Source organism: Neoarius graeffei, chromosome 1 (genome assembly GCF_027579695.1).
Source record: "Neoarius graeffei isolate fNeoGra1 chromosome 1, fNeoGra1.pri, whole genome shotgun sequence".
NCBI classification, from domain to species: domain Eukaryota; kingdom Metazoa; phylum Chordata; class Actinopteri; order Siluriformes; family Ariidae; genus Neoarius; species Neoarius graeffei.
The window spans coordinates 79,071,169-79,095,652 of record NC_083569.1 but is presented as its reverse complement, the minus strand read 5'-3'; the positions used below and the strand labels follow the sequence as shown (position 1 = coordinate 79,095,652).

The following is a 24,484-nucleotide window of genomic DNA, read 5'->3' as shown; positions in this document are numbered from 1 at the left end:
CAGGCACTTTGCGTGCATCCAGCGGTACCCGTGGAGGCGACCTGGGCTATTTAGTTGGCTGATGATGAAATCTATAGTCGTTCCTAGGTCAGAAAAACTACGACGGCGAAGCCCATTCTCTCTCAGAACTCTCTTGAGGTGTCTCAGACTTATAATAAACAGAGGTGTCAAAAGTATTACCATTTATTACTCAAATAGAAGTATAGATACTATGGTTTAGAAATACTTTTCATGAAGTAAAAGTATCAGCTGAAGCTTTTTACTCAAGTAAAAGTAAAAAGTATACTGATTTCTAAACTACTTTAAAGTACAAAAGTAAAAGTAATGAAAGAGGAAAAAATGCTATTAAGGACAAAGGCGCAGCCTAGAAGTCCACATACAGTCCATTCTCCTGACCCGTTAAAATGTGTTTCATGGAGCACAAGTAATAATGACTTGTTGTCTGTAAGTGTTGTAATGGTGTAAAACTTCATACCTCAGAAGTAAGTTATCAATACATTTTTATTGAAAATGTATATATTAAAACACACACACACACACACACACACACACACACACACACACACACACACAAACATGTCTCGACCACATCACCCCATCCTACTGATCCACACAGATGGAAAAAACAACTAAAGTAATACGATTTATTTGAAAAGATTGCAGCATTGTAATGTCCAAAATATTGTATAACGCAATATTTTTGCAGTATGCTGGCAATCATTTTGTGTCCAAAGTTGCATTGCATTCACTGTCTAAACGGCAGTAATAATACAGTATTTGAATGCTATGAATGAATGAATGAATGAATGAATGAATGAATACTACACTAACACTACTGTAAAATTACAGTTTTTTTCTTTTTCATATGGGACGTGCAGTAGAGGCAGCAGGTTCCAGTTAAAATGCAAGAAAAACACTTTCTCATCCCTACTAGTTACTGGCTCACCGAGAGAAGTCAACAGAATGTTTGTGTTCCAGCAATGCGAGGCTGAACACAGGCGAGGAGAGAAAGGGCAGCCGCTGGAATGCCGACACACTACAAGCTCATATAACGTTTACTAAGCTAAGACCTGTCACTTTACTCACTAACCCCCACCAACATACCATAACTGCGTTTGTAAACTTAACCTGACTCAGAAAAGAGAATGCCGCATGGTTCGGGGGGGGGGGATTCCACTCCTGACAAACGAACGAGAGCCCGCAATTTACTAACGGTGTTGAAGTCAGAGCTCTGATTGCTGTGTGCTTGGAGCGCCCTGAGTGGCAGTTTATTAGGTGGACAAAGTAATATAAGTAATATAAAGATTGGCGCAATGAAATGCAAGTAACGAGACTATTATAAACGTAACGAAGTAAAAGTAAATGCTTGAAAATGTAACGAGTAGAGATAAAAAGTAGGTTGAAAATTATTACTCCAGTAAAGTAGAAAGTACCAAAATTTCTACTTAAGTAAAGTAACGAAGTATTTGTACTTCGTTACTTGACACTTGACACTCAGATACACAGAAATCCTCGATGCACTTGCATCCCAATATGGCTTTATTATTAATAAAGCCATATTGGGATGCAAGTGCATCGAGGATTTCTGTGTATCTGAGTCCAGTATTAAAATATAATAAAATAGCGTCTAGTATTTCCGGAGCTACCATGGTGACCTACAGCCTGTGTGTACGTGTGTGTGTGTGTGTGTGTAGGCAACGAGATCAACGAAAACAAGGACATTGTGGGAATATTTTAATAAGTCGAGGGAACGACATAGGATATCATTCCCACGCCTTGGATATAAACCGAGGGAACGCGTTTTAAGACGTTCCCTCACTTTTTAATAACCCGTGCGCACGCCTTTATAACTCGAGCGCACGTATTAATATCTCGTGCTCACGCCTTAATGAAAGCGAGGGAACGATTTAATATCTCGTGCACACGCCTTAATGAAAGCGAGGGAACGATTTGTAACTCGTCCCCTCACTTTTAACTACCCGAGCGCACGCCTTAACGCAAAGCGTGCGCACGGGTTATAACTCGTGCGCGCGCATTAATATCTCGTGCACACGCCTTATAAGTCGTTCCCACGCTTTGTTATTTTTTTATTCACCATGTCCCCTCTACGGCTCCGTAGAAATGAGGTTACATTTGGAATAATAATGGAGGATCAAGAGACTGAATTTCTCTTAAATATTTTAGTTATTCTGGACAAATGTTATATTCATAAATGTAAATATATTAAAACAAATCTTATTGATTTTTTTAGAGAACTATCATATTATCATATCATATTCATTAAAATGAATGAAAAATAAAACAGCAGAAATTACTGAATATTATTAATGTATTAAACTTGTTAGAAATGACCCCTTAGTTCTATTTTTTTTGTTCAGTTAACATTGTGTGCTCTTTTTGCGCTTGCCATATATTATTGTACATTTCCTGCCTCAGTTAAAAAAAAAACCAAATCAGTAAATAGTGGTGCATTTCATGTGACAGCGCCCCCTAGAGGAGACACACAACTTACAAGAAGTATAAAAGCTTCACACTGCGGAAGCGTCGAGGTCGAACTTCCGGTGTGGATTTGATCCAGAAGTGAAAATCAGCCCGAACAAAAAAAATTTAAGGATTTTAACAAAAACATCACAAATATTTAGGAATTACAAACATTTTTACACATTTTCTCCATTTTCACAGGCTCAAAAGTAATTGGACAGACTGAAATGCTTATAAATATAAGGATTATTTTGAATACTTGGATCATTATCCAGGGGCAGCACGTGATGTAGTGGTTAGCACTGTCACCTCACAGCAAGAAGGTCCTGGGTTCGAGTGGCTGCTGGGGGGGGGGTTCTGTGTGGAGTTTGCATGTTCTCCCCGTGTCTGTGTGGGTTTCCTCCGGGTGCTCTGGTTTCCCCCACAGTCCAAAGACAAGCAGGTTAGGTTAACTGGTGACTCTAAATTGACCGTAGGTGTGAATGTGAGTGTGAATGGTTGTTTGTCTCTATGTATCAGCCCTGTGATGGCCTGGCGACTTGCCCAGGGTGTACCCCGCCTTTCACCCATAGTCAGCTGGGATAGGCTCCAGCTTGCCCCCGACCCTGTAGGACAGGATAAGCGGTTACAGATAATGGATGGATGGATCATAATCCATCTGTACTGAAACTTCAAAGTGAAGATTCTCTTTGGGTTTTTATTTTCAAGTACAGATATAAAATAAGCTTTAAAAAAAACCAGATACATAACTGACATAATCACACATTTCATTCAATTGTATGATTGTGGAACTTCATTACAATTCAAATATTAATAAAGATCATTTACAGTTCACACTGATATTAAAATGATCAATAAAATTTGTTAAAAGCAGCTGCTGATGTCCGTGTGGATAAAACTGAACAAACATGAGTTTCTCCTTTCAACAAAAATACAAACATTATTCTTGTTTTATTTAGAACTAAAAATGTTCCTTAAAAATACAGTATGACCAAAATAAGTGTTAATCAGGAATAAAATAATTCCACCATGTGATCATGAATGAATGAAGTCTCCATTTGGGCCAAATGCTGCCATCTGCTGGGACAAAGATGAAATGACGTGGCCCAGGATCTTCTCCGATATTCTCCGATAATCACGATAATCTGCAGGAGAAATAAACCACATTATTGTTATTTCATGTGCAGTTTGAATGACTGTATAAATCCACATGAGCAGAGGTGAAGTCAGGGAGGTGGAGACAAACTGCACTGTGATCATGTGAGGAACCGCCCCTTTATCAACCCCTACAAAGGGAACAAGGAAGGGACTAAAGTGAAAGTGAAAGCAGTTCCAGATCACATCGAGAAGAAACCCTTATTTTCACATTAATTTCTGAAATGAACTGCAGGATTTTCACCGACTCTGAAATATAAACACAGACAATTCTCACTCCCTGAAAAGAGGCGAGTAAAATAAAGGTATGTTCTTCAGTGAATGTTTTATAGTTCAGAGGTTTTGTCAGTGTGTGATTTATCAGGATAAACTGTACATGTTAACAATGTCAGACAGAGACAGAGTCTCTAACACACTGCTGAAACACTGACACTGAAATACAAGCTGATTATAAGTGTTTTTATTGAGTTTAGTTTAAAAACTGTCTTTAATGATCAGTGATCAACCGAGACAACAAAGCTGAAAAACAGGTTTAAAGGTTGCTGTGTTTTATTAACTGCTCAAAACTAAACTGATTCCAGCATGAACACTGAAATACAAGTTAAAATGTAATTATACTTTATACTGTGTGTGTGTGTGTGTGTGTGTGTGTGTGTGTGTGTGTGTGTGAGAAGTCCAGAGGTGATCACTGGGTGAAACATAAACACTTATAGAAACATATCAGTGAGTGAGAAACTGTGAATGATGCAGTTCCTGAGCTGAGAGCTGTGAGAATGATCAGTGAAATCCTGTGTTTATTACAATCTAATGAAGATGAGAATGTTTATGTGTGTTTTATATCACAGTCTAAATGCTTCCAGTGTCATTGCTGAGGTTTAACACTGCAGACAGGCCTGTGGAGTCAAACAGACTAATCAGTAACACCTCATACTGTTACATGTGTGAACTGAATGATGTGATTTCTGACTGAAAAGGTTCAAAACACAGGAGGAAGAAAATGGCTGAATCTTCATCACCAGCAAAAGACAGAAGAAGGAGCAGCATGGATAAACCACCTTTCTGTAAGTTATACAGCTCATACATGATAGTTTGTGGTTATGGACTTGTAGCGCATACACCATGCAGTACATCGTTTAATGAAGGACTGTCACTAAATGAAATGAATAGTGAAAGTAAATGATCGCAATTAATGTTTTAATTATCTTTTCTGGGCGGCCCGGTGGTGTAGTGGTTAGCGCTGTCGCCTCACAGCAAGAAGGTCCGGGTTCGAGCCCCGTGGCCGGCGAGGGCCTTTCTGTGCGGAGTTTGCATGTTCTCCCCGTGTCCGCGTGGGTTTCCTCTGGGTGCTCCGGTTTCCCCCACAGTCCAAAGACATGCAGGTTAGGTTAACTGGTGACACTAAATTGACCGTAGGTGTGAATGTGAGTGTGAATGGTTGTCTGTGTCTATGTGTCAGCCCTGTGATGACCTGGCGACTTGTCCAGGGTGTACCCCGCCTTTCGCCCGTAGTCAGCTGGGATAGGCTCCAGCTTGCCTGCGACCCTGTAGAAGGATAAAGCGGCTAGAGATAACGAGATGAGATTATCTTTTCTGTTAACTTTATGCCACTCTTTTCATATAAAAATAAGCTGTGTGTAATAAACCACAAACATAAGCCATTTATTGACACTGAATGTGCCATTATGGAGGAATTTTCTGACTTTATTCAAATATTTAACGATATAATGAATTGCTTCAGTAATTAGATCTGCAGTTAAAAGTGACAAAATAAATTATACTGAACTAGAATTGGGAATAAATAAAAATTTTGAAAGATTATAAATAATTAAATCATAAATAATTAAATCATAAATAATTAAATGTGACTAAATATGTTGCTTGCCACCTGTCTGTCTATCTAAATGGTGCTATGAAAGCCATAAAAAACTGACATGAAATAAACCATGAAAATGAGCATCATGAAATACTCCCCAAAATCTGACACTTTCATTCACAATTAATAAAGTCTGAAAATAAATAAATTTATTTTATGGATACTGAATTTTTGAAGCATATTAAAAGTCATTGATTTATTTATCCAGACCAGTGTAAATGGGGGACCCACAAGATCAGCCGTAAAAACATTGGTATTCTGGACAACTTAACTGGAAAATGTCTTATTTAAGAAAGCAAATGACCTGCGACCCAAGTCTAACTTCATAACTAACTGTAACTTCATTACATTTTTTGCAATAACTCCTTTAAATATTTAACCTCAATCGTTAAGGTGCTAGAGACAATCCGTATCTCTGAAACATAAAACATTAGATTTAGTGTACAGAAATAATCAAATCATTAACAAAGCATTTAAATAATATTATGAGAAACTTTTTTTACATCAGAAATAAAAGAATATGACTCTCTCCTCTTTCTAACATCACTGCATTTGAAATGCTTATCATCAGAGCAAAAAGAAAAACTCAATAAAAACATTATCTGGACAGAAATTAAATCTGATATTAAAAAATGTCCTTGAAAGAAAGCTCAAGTACTGGATGGTCTAACAATATAATTTTATTCAGCTTTTTGGTCAAACACTACCCCTTTGTTGATAGAAGTTGCAAATTCTGTGAAAAACAAATCATACGCTTCCACAAACAATGTACCTATGAACTAGTTTTGTAACACCAAAGCCAGGCAGAGACAGTGAGAGACCTTCTGACTTCAGAACTTTTAGTTTAATCAACTGTGATTTAAAATAATAATAATAATAATAATAATAATAATAAAATAAATAATTGACTAAAGTTATAACAGACTCACAGGTTTTACCAAATATTATCCATCACAATCAAACTGAATTTATACAAATTAGAGATTTAAAAACTGATACAAAAACGTTTATCTTGAATAAAGGATGCAAAGAAGTATAAGAAGGATTGAAGACGAATGGTGGTTGATGCAGAAAAAGCTTTTGATAGACTTGAACAGTTTTATCTGTTTAAAAAGTGCTCTAGGTTTATGACGTCTCAGTGAAAATTATAAATATGATAATCTCCAAATCTCCAAAGGCACAAGTACAACTGGAATTCTTTCTGAAGCCTTTCCCTTGAGTAGAGGCACAGGTCAAGGATACCCTCAATCACCCTCCATATCTACATTAGCAGTTTAACCTTCAGCCGAAAAAATTAGACAGAACAAATAAGTGGCATTACAATTGGTAAGAAGCAATACAAACAGTTTATTTGCTGATGATTTATTACTTTATAAATAATGTAAATACGTCTAGTCCATTTGTAATTGAAATGAGAGAAGTTTAATTTATCAGGTTATAAAATGAATGAGGTTATATCCAGAATTAATTTGGAAAACAATTTAAATTCCAGACAAGGAATATTAATTAAACACCTCAGTTGCTGTATCAGTGGAAATAAGTTACAGCTGTAAAGACAATTTTCTCCCATTAATTAAAGATCTTAAGCAAGATATTGAAAAGTGTTCTGATCTGAAGATTCATTTAAAAGGTAGAATAAACCTTTTTAAAGCAGATACGCAGAGCCTTTATTTTTAAATAAATTTCTGAGTGGATAGGATCTCCATCCTTGACTCTTGCATGCTTCATAAATGGGAATAAAAAATATATATATATTTTTTGAGAGTTAAAATGGACCACAAAGTTGGTATTCGAGCTGCCCCGCTGAGCCAGCCAGCCCTGAGTGCGTGACGTCACAGCAGGAACCGGTTTTAAGGCCGAGGCCTTTGATAGCTATTAGAGCTGGGTGATATGGCCTAAAAAAAATAAATAATCTGATTTTTTCACAAAAAATCCGATTTTCGGTTTTAATCGATTTTTCCCCCCTACTAAAAATCAAACTACAGATGACAAAGAAATGGTTCAAAACAAGTTTTATCTTTATTTTGTTTTCACTTAAATTTCCCCTTTGGGGTTAAAGTGCAACCAGAAACCAAAATGAAGCCAAAAAACAAGCTTGTAGATGAGATGGCAGACCATGCCATTGTAAACAGTGAGAACATACAGTAACTTTTAGAAAGCTTTCTCCAACATAGCTTAGTTTCAAACTGGCACTGATACAATGCACCCTAAAACTTAAATAAATAAATAAATGCCCCCTCAAAAAAATATATAAATAAATAATGAATAAAATTGTGTCCTTTTCGATAAAACTGACAAAATAGGGGAAAAAAAATCCCGGCTTTTCCACTGTATGTACGGGCACCATGTCTTTTGCAATAAACATCACGATAGCATCTGTGATTGCTTCCACCGCCCCATTCTTATCATAACGCACACAGTTGGAAAATGTGTCCGGGACGGCTGCTTGCTTTGCTGTGGATGGTGCGCTCGTGCTGCGGCTGTGTTCATTCCGCTGGGAGCAGCACTTCTCCCGCTCCGCTGCAGGCTTCTGTTTAAGGGGTTGGAATAAATTCGTCGTGCTGCTTCCTTTGGAAGCAACTGTTTTCAAACACATCTTACAACGAGGACTTGTTTGGTCTGCATCCGACACCGCAAAACCGAACCAATTCCAGATCATGGAGGAAGCTACTCCTTTCTTGGGCACAAGTTGCGGCTTTCCCCCAATCGCTGCCATGTTGTTTGTGTGTGTCTATGGTCCGTTCTGCACATGCGCAGAGGGGAGCATCGGTGGCCGAAGTTAAAACTGAGAGAAAACCGATTTTCATAAAAAACACATCGTCCTTAACTGTAAATTCGAATTAATCGATAAAAATCGATTTATCGCCGAACTCTAATAGCTATAGACCAAAGTCATATAAATAAAAATTTATGGTGAAAGTAAGAAATACCGTTTCCGACTTGCTCAACTAAGACTGATTTGACTTCATTGATTGTGGGTTGACTCTCGTTAAAACAGGTGTTATAACTTATGCAACATACAGTACATGTACATGCATGCATTTTCACTGATAAAACGTAAAAGGCTAATTAAATAATCAGATGAACTGAGACAATCACATTCTGAAGCAAATTAAATAATCTTATACTGGTAACTTAAACACACAATACAAGTTACATGTATTAATCTAAATGCAGGTAAACAACGTGTTTTTATATCCAAATGAGAGTCGCAGTTTACCCGTCTGTGTTCTCGCTTCTTGAAGGCTTGTCTTGTGGCCGATTGTTTTGAAACAATCTGACTTTCAGTTGTTTGTTCAGTTCTCCGTTCATTCACTTCTTCTACGTAAGGGCGAGATGGCAGCGATATCCAGTTTAGAAATCAAACAGCTGCTACACTCATTCTCTGGTTTGTCCATACGGAGTACTCCGCCATTACTGCTCAGCTCAGGTAATTACTAAAACCCGGGACGTTTTGGGATCAGTCCAGAAAAATTATGGAGAAATTCTGGTGTTTGATTTTCACACCTACACTACAGATGCAGTGTACCACATAGAGACAAGGTTGGAACAAATTCCAGTATTTCTACACTATTTATAAACAATGTGTAATGTTATTTTCTATCAACCCTAGTTTCTGGTGACTCCAGCAGTCTCCTGTCTGAAGAGCAGCTGCTGTGTTCGATCTGTCTGGATGTGTTCACCGATCCAGTCACCACTCCATGTGGACACAACTTCTGTAAGAGCTGCCTTACACAGTGCTGGGAGAAGAGTCAACACTGTCACTGTCCATTATGTAAAGAGAAATTCACCAAGAAACCTGAACTGAAGATTAATACAACACTGAGAGAGGTTGCAGATCTCTTCAAGAAGAAACGGGGTCCTGAAAAACCTGAGGTTCTTTGTGATGCCTGCACTGGAGAGAAGCTGAAGGCCCTGAAATCCTGTCTGGATTGTCGTGCAACTTTCTGTAAAACTCATTTCGAGCCTCATAATCATGTTTCAAGCTTTAAGAAACACAAACTAATAAACCCTGTGGAGAACCTGGAGGACTACATATGCCAGAAACATGAGCGACCGCTGGAGCTGTTCTGTAGAGATGATCAGACGTGTGTGTGTCAGTTCTGCACTGAAGGAGACCACAAGAATCACAACACTGTTCCTATAGAGGAGGAGAGCGGAGAGAGGAAGGTGAGAAACACTGATTAACAAACTTTAGACATTATTATAGAAAATACAAATTAATTTATCCAGTGGTAGATCAGATTGGAAATTTCTGAGATCAAATTCCAGGACAAAAAAGGTACAAAAGTATTAAAAATAATATCAATTATTTATCTTCTGCTCTGTCATCAGACTCAGCTGGGGAAAACACAGACAGATGTGCAGCAGATGATTCAGGACCGACTGAAGAAGATCCAAGAGATCAAACACTCAGTCGAGCTCAGCAAAGTGTGTGGAAAATAGTTTATGTATTGTTTGCTTGAATCTGTAGAAATTAACAATCCGCAGTAAATATTAGTTCATTATTCAGTGTGATGTAAAGAGAGTGAAAATGTGTTGCTCCTTTAGAGAAGCACAGAGAAAGAGAAAGCAGACAGTGTTGAAGTCTTCACTGCTCTGATTCGCTCCATTGAGAGAAGTCAGGCTGAGCTGCTCGAGGCGATGGAGGAGAAGCAGAAAGCAGCAGAGAGGCAGGCTGAAGGACTCATTAAAGAGCTGGAGCAGGAAATCACTGTGCTAAAGAGGAGAGACACTGAGCTGGAGCAGCTCTCACACACTGAGGAGCATCTCCACCTCCTACAGGTCAGTGTTCCTCTCTCTGCTCACTGGGAATGCAGAACATCACAGAACAACACTCACCATGCTGAGGGATTTCTCCTCTCTCCTGCTCTACTGTAGATTTACTCCTCCATGTGCAGCCCTCCACACACCAAGAACTGGACTGAGATCAGTATTAACACTGATCTGAGTGGGGAAACTGTGAGGACAGCTCTGTCTCAGCTTCAGCAGACTCTGAATGAGAAACTCACTAAAACACTCAATGACAAGTTAAAGGAAGCAGGTGAGAAACTTTTATATGATGTGTTTTCTTGGCACAAGTCTATAATAATATTTGTTCATTTTTTGCTTTATTTGATTCAAATCCTGCAATAAAACCATCTGAAATCTAATGAAAGTGATGTTTTGTTGTAATTAGTTTCCACAGAACTGAAGAGGATTCAGCAGTATGCAGGTACAGTGAGGTTTCTGTTTCCTCTCATATTAAAATGTACAGATCGTCATTACACCACTGCATCATCAGACTTATTTTCATCTGTAGATCTCTCCAGCTAAAAGGACGTCTTAAAGTGTCTCTCATTATCCTCTAGCCTGGCAAGCCAGACTAAATGTGAATATTTAGTCCGGCCTCGCTCGTAGACATTTCCAAAGGGTGGGGGTGGAACAACCCGCTGTCTTTCAAACTGTCTCTGTGCGTATAGGCCAACGCTCTGACCAATCAGCGCAACAGTGACTGTGATGTAGTCAGAGCGACAGAAAGCAGTGGGGGAGACCTTGAAATAAATAATTTTTCAAAACGCGTATTAATTAATAAACAGGTTCTAGATATTAAGAAGTTTGGAGATAATTACCACAAGTTTGGAGTCTGTACCACATACTTAAAATACACCCTTATTTTTTTCAAGTGTTTTTCAAGGGTTTGCTTAAACTGTTTTTGAGAGTTTTTATTTTTATTTAGTGGTGTTTGGTGAAATAATTTCCCTTAAATTTAAAATAACGGGAAAATAAGAAACAATCAAAAAGTAATGTTTCAAAGCTGTTTATTAATTCTTCGTACTGCACAAACTAGCCCCATCCTTTTGGCTACGAGCGGAGCCAGCTGGTAGATCAGACTTTTGCCATAGCCGGTCGGCAAAACAGCGAAAACGTCCTTCTTGAAAAGGAATGAGCGGAGAGCCTCTTCCTGCTCATGTTTCAACGAAAACTCCAAGTCTAATTCTTCTAAAACTGATTCCAAAGCGGAGTCAAACGCGCACTGTTCACTAGCCGTAGCCATCTTTCCTGTTGTGCTTTCTCCAGCGTCGCGCAGCTTTGTCGTCACTCCTGCAAAAGCCCGCCCAAAGAATCCAAACAAAAACCTTGCGTTGTGATTGGCGGGCACGATTTGATGCCCGAGGTGTTTTTGTTGATATGGAGCGAGGCTAGACCCACTTGCAGGCAAAAAATATTTTTGGCCGCTAGGCAGGTGGGTCTAGTTTACTAGGCTAATTATCCTCCTCACTACACTGCAAAAACAAAAATGTTGAGAAAACTCAAATTATCAAGGCAACATGATGCAATAGATTTTTGAATTGTCTCAACTTTTGACTACTGAGCGTTGACTTTTATTAGTTTTCAAGTTTAGACGAGTTCTGCAGACTTGGATTTTCTTGTTCACATAATTTTGATAATCTTGCGAGGCTAAGCACGAAATTCTTGCTTCAATAACATGGATTTCTATCTTCATACAGAAATTCCTGCTGAATAAACACACAATTCTTGATTCAGTGAGATAGAAATATTGCTTTATAAATCGATAAAAATGCATGTTGCTGTAATAAATAAATTAATATTGAAATAAAATGAAGAGCACAAAGCATTAAGTTAACCAACACTATGTTCATTCCTCTTGGTAAACATCGTGGTGAACAGGACATGCATACATAAAATAATTGCCTGTCCAAGTGTATCTTGAAGTTGTAAATGAGCACTAATCACAATGAACTAGACAAGTTTAAAATTGCACATACATTGAAATTTTAGTAGAGATGAAAGTGGAGCAAAGAAAAAAATCCTGAACTTTTGAAAGTCAAACTAAGATTGGGGGGGCAACGTCCCCCGAAAAAATTTTAATAACATAACACACAAAACCCTGCATTCTAGTGCATTTTAGTACTTATTTTCACGAAAACAAGTGATAACTTTTAAGCCTTTTTCTTTCATGTACATTAATGATTAACATGTCAAAAATATCAAATTTAATTCCCCGAGTTAATGAGTAATTTTCAGGAGTGCATTTAGAAAACGCAGTGATTTTCCTGCTACACAGTTCATTACTTTGAAAAATATCAGACAGTTGAAAGTAAAGTCAGCAAAATCCCAAAACTACATTATCTCATCTCATTATCTCTAGCCGCTTTATCCTTCTACAGGGTCGCAGGCAAGCTGGAGCCTATCCCAGCTGACTATGGGCGAAAGGCGGGCTACACCCTGGACAAGTCGCCAGGTCATCACAGACAGTACATTATGTCACAAAAAATAAATTACCATTGCTAGTTTTAGGCAGCTTAGAAACCGGCTCTTCCATTATTGCTGTTTCTTCCACGTTTTCTTGATGATGTGTTCTAGAAACGGCACTACAACTTAGCTTCGAAGCCACAAAATGCAACTTTGATGGAAAAAAAAATATACAATAAACTGCTTACCTCTCTTCACGTCAAAAGAAGGAGGAAAGTTTTGCTTGTTTTGACATGGTGAATTATTCACACGAGGAAATACTTGTAATTCGCAACTAAAAAGACTGCAGCTACACTGGCAGCGTGAACATGCTTTCTAGTGCGATTGTGTTGGGCAGAACGGTGTCAGTCCTGCGCACGCCTTAGCACATGCACCTGAAGGCGCGCTAACGAGCTCCGGCACACACGCTGTTATCAAAGAACACCTGTCTTTAATTAATGAACTGTGTTTGGGCTATTTAAGGACTGCGCCCATGCAAGGACGATGTGAAGTATTACGCCGCGTCTAGGAACGCGAAAAATCCAAAAAATAAGTTTCTCCATTCAGGAAACCGGAGATTTTCAAGAGTTTTGTCAAATATCCGGATTTCCGGGTAAATCCAGAAGACTTTCATCTATATTTTAGTAGCAAACTTGAACAGGCAAAACACTGGTTATGTGCCTCTTACAAATCTTGTAAAATGATTGAGACAAACGCAAACAAAAACGTCTTGAATTTGGATTATGTACCACAACACGTGCATTTTTAGAATATTTCAAGAATAAAAAATTATAAAGCGCCACCGCCTCTTGTTAACTGACATCCAACAATACCAAAATGTATATTTCACAGGCAAACTGGAGTTGCATGCTTAAAATGACTGCACACGCAAGATAGTGCATACACCCAAGTTTTACTTGAGCACCAACAACAAACATGAACAGTGGAAACACGGTATATGCACCTCTTGTGAACTGGCAGCTGACATCTCCAAAAGTTTCATGAATCTTTGTTTCAGAGGCAGAGATCTGCATGCTTAAAATGACTAGCTCACAGCAATAGCTTTGTTTTGAGACCCCTTATACGCTGTGAGCATCGAGAGCCAAGCTCAGAAAAAGATAGTCTGAAGTGCCTCAAAGGTATACCTCATCTCCTTTGGATAATCAATGTTCATGGCATACAGAAGGCCAAAGAGGGATGCAAAGGCAGTACTGAGGTCTGGTAGGTCATGGAGCACAATGGCCCCTTCCAACACAATAGCCATGTCTCGCACATTTGGTGAAATGGCAGCATCATTGTCTTCGAGGACAGTGAGGATGGCAACAGACACACCTCTGAGCACTCGTTCTTCAGGGTCAGTGTCCTGAAGAGAAGGAACAAACATGATTGAGTGTTAAAGAAAACTGAAAGACAAAATGCATTTCTTCTTATTCCAACCTAAATTTCAGTAACATGCTACTGACCCTTGCCATTCAGCTTGTGGAAGTTTAAAAAAAAAAGCACATTGAATTACCTGTGTAGGAAATGTGCGATAGAAATAAACTTGCTATTACTCACTGAACACTTCAAGAAGAATTTAGCGATGTTGTCCCGAACAAAAATAGGCAGGCCCCTCAGTGCTGCTGTCTTTCGGTGAGACACAATGTCCGATGTCTAACAGCACCCAGTGGAAAACACACAAGCATATCAATTAATACAGTGCCAAAGTGAATTTATACAAAATGCAAAAGGAAAGAGAGAAAGAAATTCCACTGCAATCCTGCATTAATTTGTACTTTTACAAATCAAAAATACTGTGATCATTTTCTGTTTCAATTCAGAACACCAAAGCAATGACTGGTACCATCAATTTTTACTGATGCATTTCCATCAAAGCATTTTTTAGCTTTTCTGTTTCTCTGGAATGAAAAAAGTATATTCATGCTTTCCTAATAATCCCAGGCAAATATTTCATATTTTCAACAAAGGAAAGAGGCATGGGCGGTCACGTCTTCTTTGGCTACTGAAAACAGCAAGTGCTCAAGCTTTGGCAGTTGAAAAGCATGACAGGTTATTTTCCCTCAACTTATGAATGCTTTTAGCTTCAGGCACATCACTTACCTGTTCATCAAGGTTATCAAGGAGGTGTTCCATCTTCTGATCAAAGCCTGCCTTCCCTAGCCTGGTACAGTCTAAGCAGGCGAGGCACATATTTGTCAAGGGATGTAGTGAAAGTCCCCAGGAGGTCTTTGCTGGTGATTCAATTAAATTCTTCAGATATATGAACACAAACAATAAAATAAAATAAGTGGACAATCATGATTCTGTTAGGGTTTTTTTTTTTCTTAACAGAAAATTCCTAAGAAGCTACAATACAATTACTCTATAAAAATGTATATCATTTAGTTTTGGCAAAAAAGTTTCATTAAGTTTCACTGGCATCTGTAAAGACAAATCTTAAGGACTAACGATTAATCTGACTATGACATCAATTGTTTCCAATTTACAAGTTGAATTAGGGGACATACTCCTTGGGAGGACACATTCTATTACGAATTGTGGGGCTGATAGTGTAGTGAGTTGGAGTGTGTGGAGTGGCCTGTAGTGGAGTGGTAGGGCGGGGTATAGTATAGCTTGCCAGTATAGCTTATAACAAATCGCACATTTCATCAGTTATAGTCAATGTGGTAAAATTAGACCTGCCCAATTGCACACACTGGATTGAGCATTTGAATAATAAAGTTACGACATAAATGAGCACAATCTTGCCTCCTCAAAGGAAAACAGTGCAGGCCATCTCTCCTGGACATCAGATACCATAGGCTGCCCCTCTACTAATTCTCTCCGCCTAGGGGAAAATGTCAGCTCCATCTTGTGCCACATCATTGTCAGGTTCTTTTTCTTCTTCTTCTTCTTCTTCTTCTTCTTCTTCATTTCATCAACCTGAGCAACTCTCTTCTTCAAGAGTAGAATCATCATGGTGTTGTGGATAATCTGGAACATGGTTGACCTCTCCATGTTTGGGCTTTTTCAGGGTGAACAGGCGGTCATCCTCATCTCCACCTTTTCTTTTCCTGTTCACATCCACCTCATTGCAGCCTGCCTGGTGCAGCTTTGACCTGTAGTTTCCAAGCTTGTACTGGATACTTGTTTTCCATCCTTCGTAGCCTGTGATGCTACCTAGCTCCTTAAGAACCAGGGAAGAGGCAACTGATTTGAAGTTCATCTTTGTCAGGGTAGCTTTTGATTTCAAAAACTGCCTGTGCAATTTTATCCAAAATGTCCATTTTAATGTCTCTTGTCACGTCAAGGCCCTTCTTTGACTTTTCGTACATCTCATTACCCTTACGCAATTTCAGTTCAACATCATATGAGAACTTGGGGATCGGGAACGGAGAGGGCCGCTCAGCAACATGCCTTAAATTGCTCTGGATAGAGTCTGAGCTAGACCTGAAATGCTCAGAGTGAACACTGGCTGGATCAAGAGCGGAGACTGAACCAATCGAATGGTCACTGGATTGGTTAAGTAGAGATGAATTACAGTCCCACATAATATGCAGGACTGCACGCTCAGCTGGTAATTCAGACATTGTCAAGTTGCATAATGCATTGCCAACATCTGGATCCTCAAACTGGAGTGAGAAATCACCTTCAAGTCTAAGTCTCTCTTTCAGTCCATCAATCAGTTCACTGACAGATTCTGCTACAGCAAGCTGTATTCGTCTGGCTTCTTTGGAGAAGACAACCACCCAAAGTAACAAAGTCTGAAAATAAGAGCGAAATAAAGAGCGGGAAATAGTCAGACTTGGTTCAAAAACATTTGACAAAATAAAGCCAAAGTCTTAGGTGATCGCAGCCCAGAGTGACGTCTTCAAACTGCTTTCTTAATCTGAGCAGCAGCCAAAGTATTAATTTTATAATAAAAGGAAAAGAACCTTAACACCTCAGTGAAGCTAGTATAAGAAAATGTTTAATATTTTAACTTGATAATTTTAATCAGTTTTCAAAAGAATAAATTAGTTTAATCTAAAATAATGAAGCAATTGCAGATACATGTATATGTATGAAAATATAGATGTTCGTGTTTTATAACTGATATGGTTCAGCATGAAGTGAGGATGAAACATTTTCCCCCACATGCATGGACAGTTAAATGACTTAAATAAGACAGAATGTCCTGAGTAACTTAAATGGATTTCAATTTAAGCACAATTTTGAACAATGAAAATCCTACAAAATCTTAAAACTTGGACTATTTTTCCACACATTTCACACATGAAAAGGTTAAATAAGATCTTTGTTGAATCGACCCTTTAGTGTAAACAGCTGGCACAAGGAAACATCCCATTCTGAGTTGCTTTAATGGAGATACGATCGATACTTTAGATCGATGCTTTTGATTGATACTTTAGATCGATCCGCCCACCACTAGCGTTTACATTCCTGCCGCAGCGTCCATTCGGGAGGCACTGGGAAGACTGTGCTCTTCTCCTGGGCCCAAGTCTAACCAACTTCGAAGCCCCTTCACTTTAATCAGCGAGTTTCCCGCATGGCGCTATACACTGGCTTGGATCTGCAAAATTGTAACATTTCTGACTGACAAATCGCCCCGCGTTTGCGTTCACTGCGCGGCTACTGCTAACTGCAGAACCAGGTCATCCCCTCCCCCTCCTCCCAGTGCTCATGGGCATCATTTCCTCCTCAAACAAAACTACACCATAATTCAATTACAACGCATTATAAACACACGCAGTGCGTTCCAACCAGTGGTGTAGTCTACTTTTTTGCAGTGGGTATACTCAGTGCTTGCCATGCAACACCCCCCCCCGGGAAAAAAAAATGTATACTCACACACACACACACACACACATTATATATATATATATATATATATATATATATACACACACACACACACACGTGTGTGTTGTGGCTATACTGTTATACTTGTACTCATCCATCTTGTAACTGTCCGATAACCTGAAAGCAACACCTCATGAGCACCATCACTGCCTAATGCATAGTAATATGCATCTTGAAACTGGTTTTGTGTACAGATCTACTGTATGCAAAACAAATGTGGTTTAAATGTACAAAATTTATAAATTTTGATTCACCGTTCAACTTAAGATAAGTGGGCTTTTCCATCATTGTTTTTTTTATTTTTCATGTATCAAGAAAATTTGACATATTGACATGTAAATTAAACACACATCACACAATAATATATTTTTAACATATTAAATGCATTTCTTATTTCTTATCTATTCAGCACATCAGCTTAAATGAACAAGAAAACATCCTAGATGTGCTAAAACAAATGTTTGTTTTCAAATCCTTGGACTATTTTTCCACACATTTCACACATGAAAAGGTTAAATAAGATCTTTGTTGAATCGACCCTTTAGTGTAAACAGCTGGCACAAGGAAACATCCCATTCTGAGTTGCTTTAATGGAGATACGATCGATACTTTAGATCGATGCTTTTGATTGATACTTTAGATCGATCCGCCCACCACTAGCGTTTACATTCCTGCCGCAGCGTCCATTCGGGAGGCACTGGGAAGACTGTGCTCTTCTCCTGGGCCCAAGTCTAACCAACTTCGAAGCCCCTTCACTTAAATCAGCGAGTTTCCCGCATGGTGCTATACACTGGCATGGATCTGCAGAATTGTAACATTTCTGATTGACAAATCGCCCCGCGTTTGCGTTCACTGCGCGGCTACTGCTAACTGCAGAACCAGGTCACCCCCTCCCCCTCCTCCCAGTGCTCATGGGCATCATTTCCTCCTCAAACAAAACTACACCATAATTCAATTACAACGCATTATAAACACACGCAGTGCGTTCCAACATATTAAAGTTAGCATAAAGTCGTGTTTGTTAGGGTGACCAGACGTCCCGGTTTTACCGGGATAATCACGATTTGGGGTTGTGTGTCCCGAGTCCCGATAAAAGTCTGTTGGGACTCGGATATCCCGGTTTTCGCCACTCGCGACTGAGCAGTGTGGGAATCATTAGTGGAGAAATGTCTGCATTTACTATTTTGATGAATTGACAGGAATCGCAAACTTTCCTGGTTACTGCCCCCTGGCCCTGTGGCATAGATGTTTATTTAGCCACATTATTCCAGACAATAGAATGTGTTGCCATGCAACAATAAAATAAACATTAACTGGCGCGAATGTTCTTTGTCTAACAGCTAGCAGCAGTAATGCTGCAGCAATTATGCCGAAAAGAAAATGTACCTTTTCCAAAGATTTACAGGGCACCTACCCCTTCCTCCGAGAGGTGCAGAACAATGCGCACGAAGCCTACTGCACACACTAAGTGTTTTGTTCTTGTACTGAGTTGGGTTGCCTATGTTGCAAATGCTGTCCGCTCCTGTGGGGGCTTTCCTCGGGCTGTCGCCCCTCTCCTCCTTTACTGCTGTTTTGTTTGAGTGTATATTTACGGAAGCCGAGAGAGGCCCTTCATATAATCTTTTTTTATTCACCTTGTTATCCCAAGATAACGACATAATTAATTCAGGATCTCGAGAAAACAACACAACTAATTAGAGATCTCTAGAAAACAAAACCGTTATTCCGAGATCTCGAGAAAACAAAATTATTTCATGATCTCAGCTGGATCACTGTATCTCCGTCGATAGAGACGAAGCCGGGCCAGTCTTCTGCGGAGGTGCCGCGGACTAATTTTGAAATTATCCCTTATTAAAAGACTTAATGCAATCTCTCCCTGTGTCAACCCCTGATCAAAATATTGCCTTATTAGGTGATCAATTATTCCAGACATTCTAATGACCAAAGTTGCGTCTATACAGAATGAGAAATAGCCCCAAAGTCAGCACATCACAAGTCTCTCGGCGCACCTGAATGAACCATTTCTCAGCTGTTTACTCGAGATCATGGAATAACTGTTTTGTTTTCTCGAGATCTTGAATTAGTTGTGTTGTTTTCTCGAGATCCTGAATTAATTATGTCGTTATCTCGGGATAACAAGGTGAATAAAAAAAAGGATTATATGAAGGGCCTCTCTCGGCTTCCGTAGTATATATTCTCAAATCACTTGTCTCTTTTTTGTTTCTGTTTAACATACCATTCTGACAGTTTATTGCTGTGTTGAACAGCTTGTTGCACCTTCCATTAAAGTGTTCACTTTTGTACACATCTTCTTGCTTTATTCATTCAGTTGTGGGGAATGGTTAGTAAGGTTGATTCTGACCGAGGCTATGTTGAGGTCACATATCTACTTTTTAAGTTCATGCTATAGTGCATACAATTTTAGAGATATAGCCTACATGTGCATATGCATTCTTCTTGGTGTTCTCACAAACAGGTGAAATAAATCAGTTTAAATGTGGCCTATGGACATAGCCTGGCCTATTCTCAGCCATTACAAAATCTGCTGTCTGACCATAATTTAACTGATCTGTATACCACTATGCTACTAGATAACAACATGCCTGTTTGTGTTATTTCATGTGAGATGTTGATAAATGTGAGCTTCAACAAAATGATAAGAGCACCTCTCTGACTGTCACGGTTACGTAAAAAAAAGGTGCGCGTGCACGAGCATGGTCGCGCGCAAAAGTGTCCCGGTTTCAGACTCGGGAAATCTGGCCACCCGAGTGTTTGTGCAAGAATTCTTTTGAGGGTCGCTAAGCTTGGAGCGCCGTCTGGAGCCTCGCTAACAATGTTAGCTTTGGTGGTCGGACAAAATGAACCCATATTTCGTTTGAAACAGTAAACTGCGCTTCACTGTTAAAATCCCGAGTCTAGTAAAACAACACTTACCTGCTTAGCCAAACGTAAACGGTGGCAGCATTTTAAGAAACTCGCATCCACGGTGTCCCACAAGTTGAGTCGGAGTTCAAAATGTCCGACCAGCAAGTGACTCCCACAGCTCATGTGGCCACTACGGAGTTTCCATCAAGGGGCTAAACGGAACCTCTCTCTGCTCAGAAACCGGTGTTTACCTGTTATTAAAATGCGTGTTAAGATATGTAAACGCTACAAATGATCCTCACTACTGGATGATGATTTAATCTTTTTTACCTGCAAACTCATATCACACACTGTGTGTTTCTCTCAGTGGATGTGACTCTGGATCCAGATACAGCTCATCCCAGACTCATCCTGTCTGCTGATGGAAAACAAGTGACACATGGAGACAAACGACAGAATCTCCCTGATACACCACAGAGGTTTGATCCGTGTGTTATGGTTCTGGGAAAGCAGAGTTTCTCCTCAGGGAGATTTTATTATGAGGTGCAGGTCAGAGGGAAAACTAAGTGGGATTTCGGAGTTGCGAGAGAGAACATTAACAGGAAGGGGGAGATTATACTGAAACCTCAGAATGGATTCTGGACTGTGGCACTGAGGAATGAGAATCAGTATCAGGCTTTTGCTGGTCCCCCTGTCCCCCTCACACTGAGAGAGAAGCTGGAGACGGTGGGGGTGTTTGTGGATTATGAGGAGGGTCTGGTCTCCTTTTATGATGTGAAGTCCAGATCTCATATCTACTCTTTCACTGGTCAGTCTTTCACTGAGAAACTCTATCCATACTTCAGTCCTTATTTAAATGAAGGAGGTAAAAATTCAGCCCCACTGATCATCTCTCCTGTACTAAACACTGAATGAATTTTCAACTCACAAATGTAATCATCTATTAAATGGTGAGAATAAACAGAAATATTTTACTTTTTCTGGTTAATTTTAGTAATACATATTCCCCTTTAAAATGCTGTACAGTTTATTTTAATACCTGGTGTTGACATATGTAATGTGAATGTGTATGACTGACAGATGTATTCTGTACAAATGTTTTGGTTCCACTCCACAAGGGGGAGCTATCGATTTTTCAATAAGAGGTCAAGTGTATTGGTGACGTCACTCCCAATATAAAAGACGGTTCCCTCTTGTGATCATTCTCTTCTCTTCTCTTGAACTCTTGGCTCTGTGCCTGATCTAGAGGACATGCCAGAAAGAGCAATGTTTAGTTTGCCAATTTAATAAATATGCCTCAACGGCTGAAGATGGACACTCAACTCGCCTATTTTTCTAACTTGCACTATTGATTCCTGCTGTGTGTTGGTATACTCTGCCAACAGGTTATGGGCCCAGTAACGACGAAATAGTTGCAACAGAAGGAAGTCCGGCGTCGAGCACGTTAGCTAGTAAGCTAAAAGTGTGGTAGCTAGTTAAGCGCGGTGAAACCGGGGAAGCTCAACTAAGCAAAGAAGATGGCAACAACAAGACAAAGTGGCCAACGTTCGACGGCAGAGCCGAGGAATATGAACTCTGGGAGGAACGGATGCTGTGTTGCATGCACCGTGTCGGATTAAAAGAGATTATTCTGAACGAGCCAGGTGGACCACTGACTGTGGAGGAACAGGCCGAGTACGACAGGCTAAATGCTGATGCATACTGCGCGTTAGCTCCACTGCTGGACAACGTGAGTTTGGGGCTAATATTTCGAGAGACTAAAAACAAGGGACGCGAGAGTCTGGAAGTGCTGAGAGAGCACTACACACATGCAAACTCCTCACCTTTCGGCGAAATTCGCCGTTTTGGTCCCAAAATAGGCCACTTGTGTGAATCGTGTAGATCCGAAGAGTTTTTTTTTTGGGGGGGGGGTAGGCAGGCTACAACGCTATTGTTGCCAAACATTTCACTTACAAGGTTACAGCCAATCAAGATAAACAGTTACTAACACGCTTCTTTTCCATTGGAGTTCTGATCAGCTGGTGCGCAATTGTGCGCACAGATTCAGACCGCAAAGTCACCTTTTTATAGAGAGATCTGGCAACCTCATCTCGCGACTGGATCTGAACATACCAATGGAACAGTTTCCAGCGCGCTCGGGGGTGAATAACCATGGGCGGATCTACCGGGGTGGCATAGGGTGGCAAATGCCACTCTAAAAGAAAGCCTTGCCACCCCAGTTGGCAGCGACGAATTCAAAGAAAAATTACGGCCAATTTGACATTTACGTGCACGAATTTCCAATGTCCGACTGCGGCGAATGCAGCACGAGATAACGCCAGAGATTGGTTGTTTTGGAAAATTGAGAGGCGCGAAGCGAGGGAGCCAGGAGTCGCGAGGAAAGGAGACACGGGAGGAAAGGGGTAAAAGCTGATTAACTATCTATCAAAAAATGAAATTATAATGAATGAACAGTGCTAGCATAGTTGCGATGCTGATTTTGAGAGGATAAAAATCAGGTTGGAGAAGGTTATTTAGCTAACTATACATGTAAGGCAAAAAAAAAGTGTTTCCCGTAACCCGACCGATCGAGAATTTCCGCGTCGAAATTGCCGACCGTAAAGTTTTTATTACAAATTTTCCCTCGATATTTTAGTGTAAGCGGCGTTAGTTTGTCATAATTTTTTGTTTCAACGCATTCAAGTTGTGAAAGAAACGATAAAAAGCAAAATGTTTCGCCACTTCTATTAGCCCTCCTGCATAAACATGGAAGCGCACTTTTATACTGAAGGAGGAAGGGGAAACTGAGCCGAGGCGCCATTTTGAATCCTCATTCAAGGCTGTAATGCAAATTGCTTCCTCTTCAGTATACAAGTGCACTTCCATGGCAGGAAAAACACTATGTTTTGCCGCCTATGTAGTCCCCTATTTATACAAATAGGAGTCATTCAGGATTCAGCCATGTTTTTGCTCGGTGTTTTTGCTCGATCCAAGTTCTACAGTAGGCTAGGCGAGGCCGTCTGCTTTTAATGGAAGTAGCCTAGCCTAGGACGTTAAACCATATTTTCACGTTATTTCTTGATGAGGTGTTTTCACATTATTACATGAAAATATCATGAAAAACGTAATAATTTTGTATCATGAAATTACATTTTGTTATATTACATGATAGATGTATTGTAAAAACGTGATAACTTTTAAAATCAATACTACGTTAAAACATTAGCTGAAATTTTAGTTCTAACAGCCACAGAAAACCTATAACAGCGGGGTCACAGGGAGTCTCTTGACTCTGGAAAAAGGTGTTTTTCTTTCTATATTAGACTTGCTGGGTAATCATGTTGTTTTTTAGTGTCTGTTCTTTTGCATATACAGTATAAAACTGTCCAGAAACGGTATAGACCTCATCTGAGAATGTGTGTTCTTCGTGAACAATAAAGGCATGAGATTAAGTTTGTCTGTATGAGTTTGTAAATGGCAGTCTGTGCCCTTTTGTAGTGTGTACATACTATTTGTCATCAAACTGTGATAACTGTGATTAAATTCAGTATATATACACGTCTGTAATACGTTGCCACCCCTCAAAAATTCCTGCCCCCCTCTTACCACCCCATAAATATTTTTCTATATCCGCCCCTGATTTCACATAGGTGATGTCTTTAAAAAATTTGACAGACAGGGATTGGCCAGGTGTGTCCTCTGGGGTAGGTCTGTTAGATAGCACAGGCAGCAATATATACCTTTTTGTAAATAGCCCACTGTGTTGTACACAGGGGTGAAAATTAACTTCACAAAATATCAAACTTTACCGGCCACTGACAAATAAATGGTACAATTTACCGGCCACTGACAAATAAATAGTACAATTTACCAGCCACTCAGCAGTAACTTATTAAGACATGTTTATGGAAAGTTATCTCATCTCATTATCTCTAGCCGCTTTATCCTTCTACAGGGTTGCAGGCAAGCTGGAGCCTATCCCAGCTGACTACGGGCGAAAGGCGGGGTACACCCTGGACAAGTCGCCAGGTCATCACAGGGCTGACACATAGA

General features: G+C 39.7%; 1 protein-coding gene across 1 annotated transcript; it reads left to right on the top strand.

Annotated features, from left to right (window-relative positions):
- The first annotated feature begins 3,791 nt into the window (after window positions 1–3,791).
- Window positions 3,792–24,273, top strand: LOC132893718 (zinc-binding protein A33-like). Its single transcript, XM_060932868.1, has 8 exons — window positions 3,792–3,941; window positions 4,611–4,697; window positions 9,123–9,679; window positions 9,845–9,940; window positions 10,061–10,294; window positions 10,391–10,553; window positions 10,689–10,724; window positions 20,820–24,273. Exons 2-8 carry the CDS (start codon window positions 4,634–4,636, stop codon window positions 21,365–21,367), a joined length of 1,698 nt encoding a protein of 565 aa, XP_060788851.1. The 5' UTR covers window positions 3,792–3,941; window positions 4,611–4,633; the 3' UTR covers window positions 21,368–24,273.
- The last annotated feature ends 211 nt before the right edge of the window (window positions 24,274–24,484 follow it).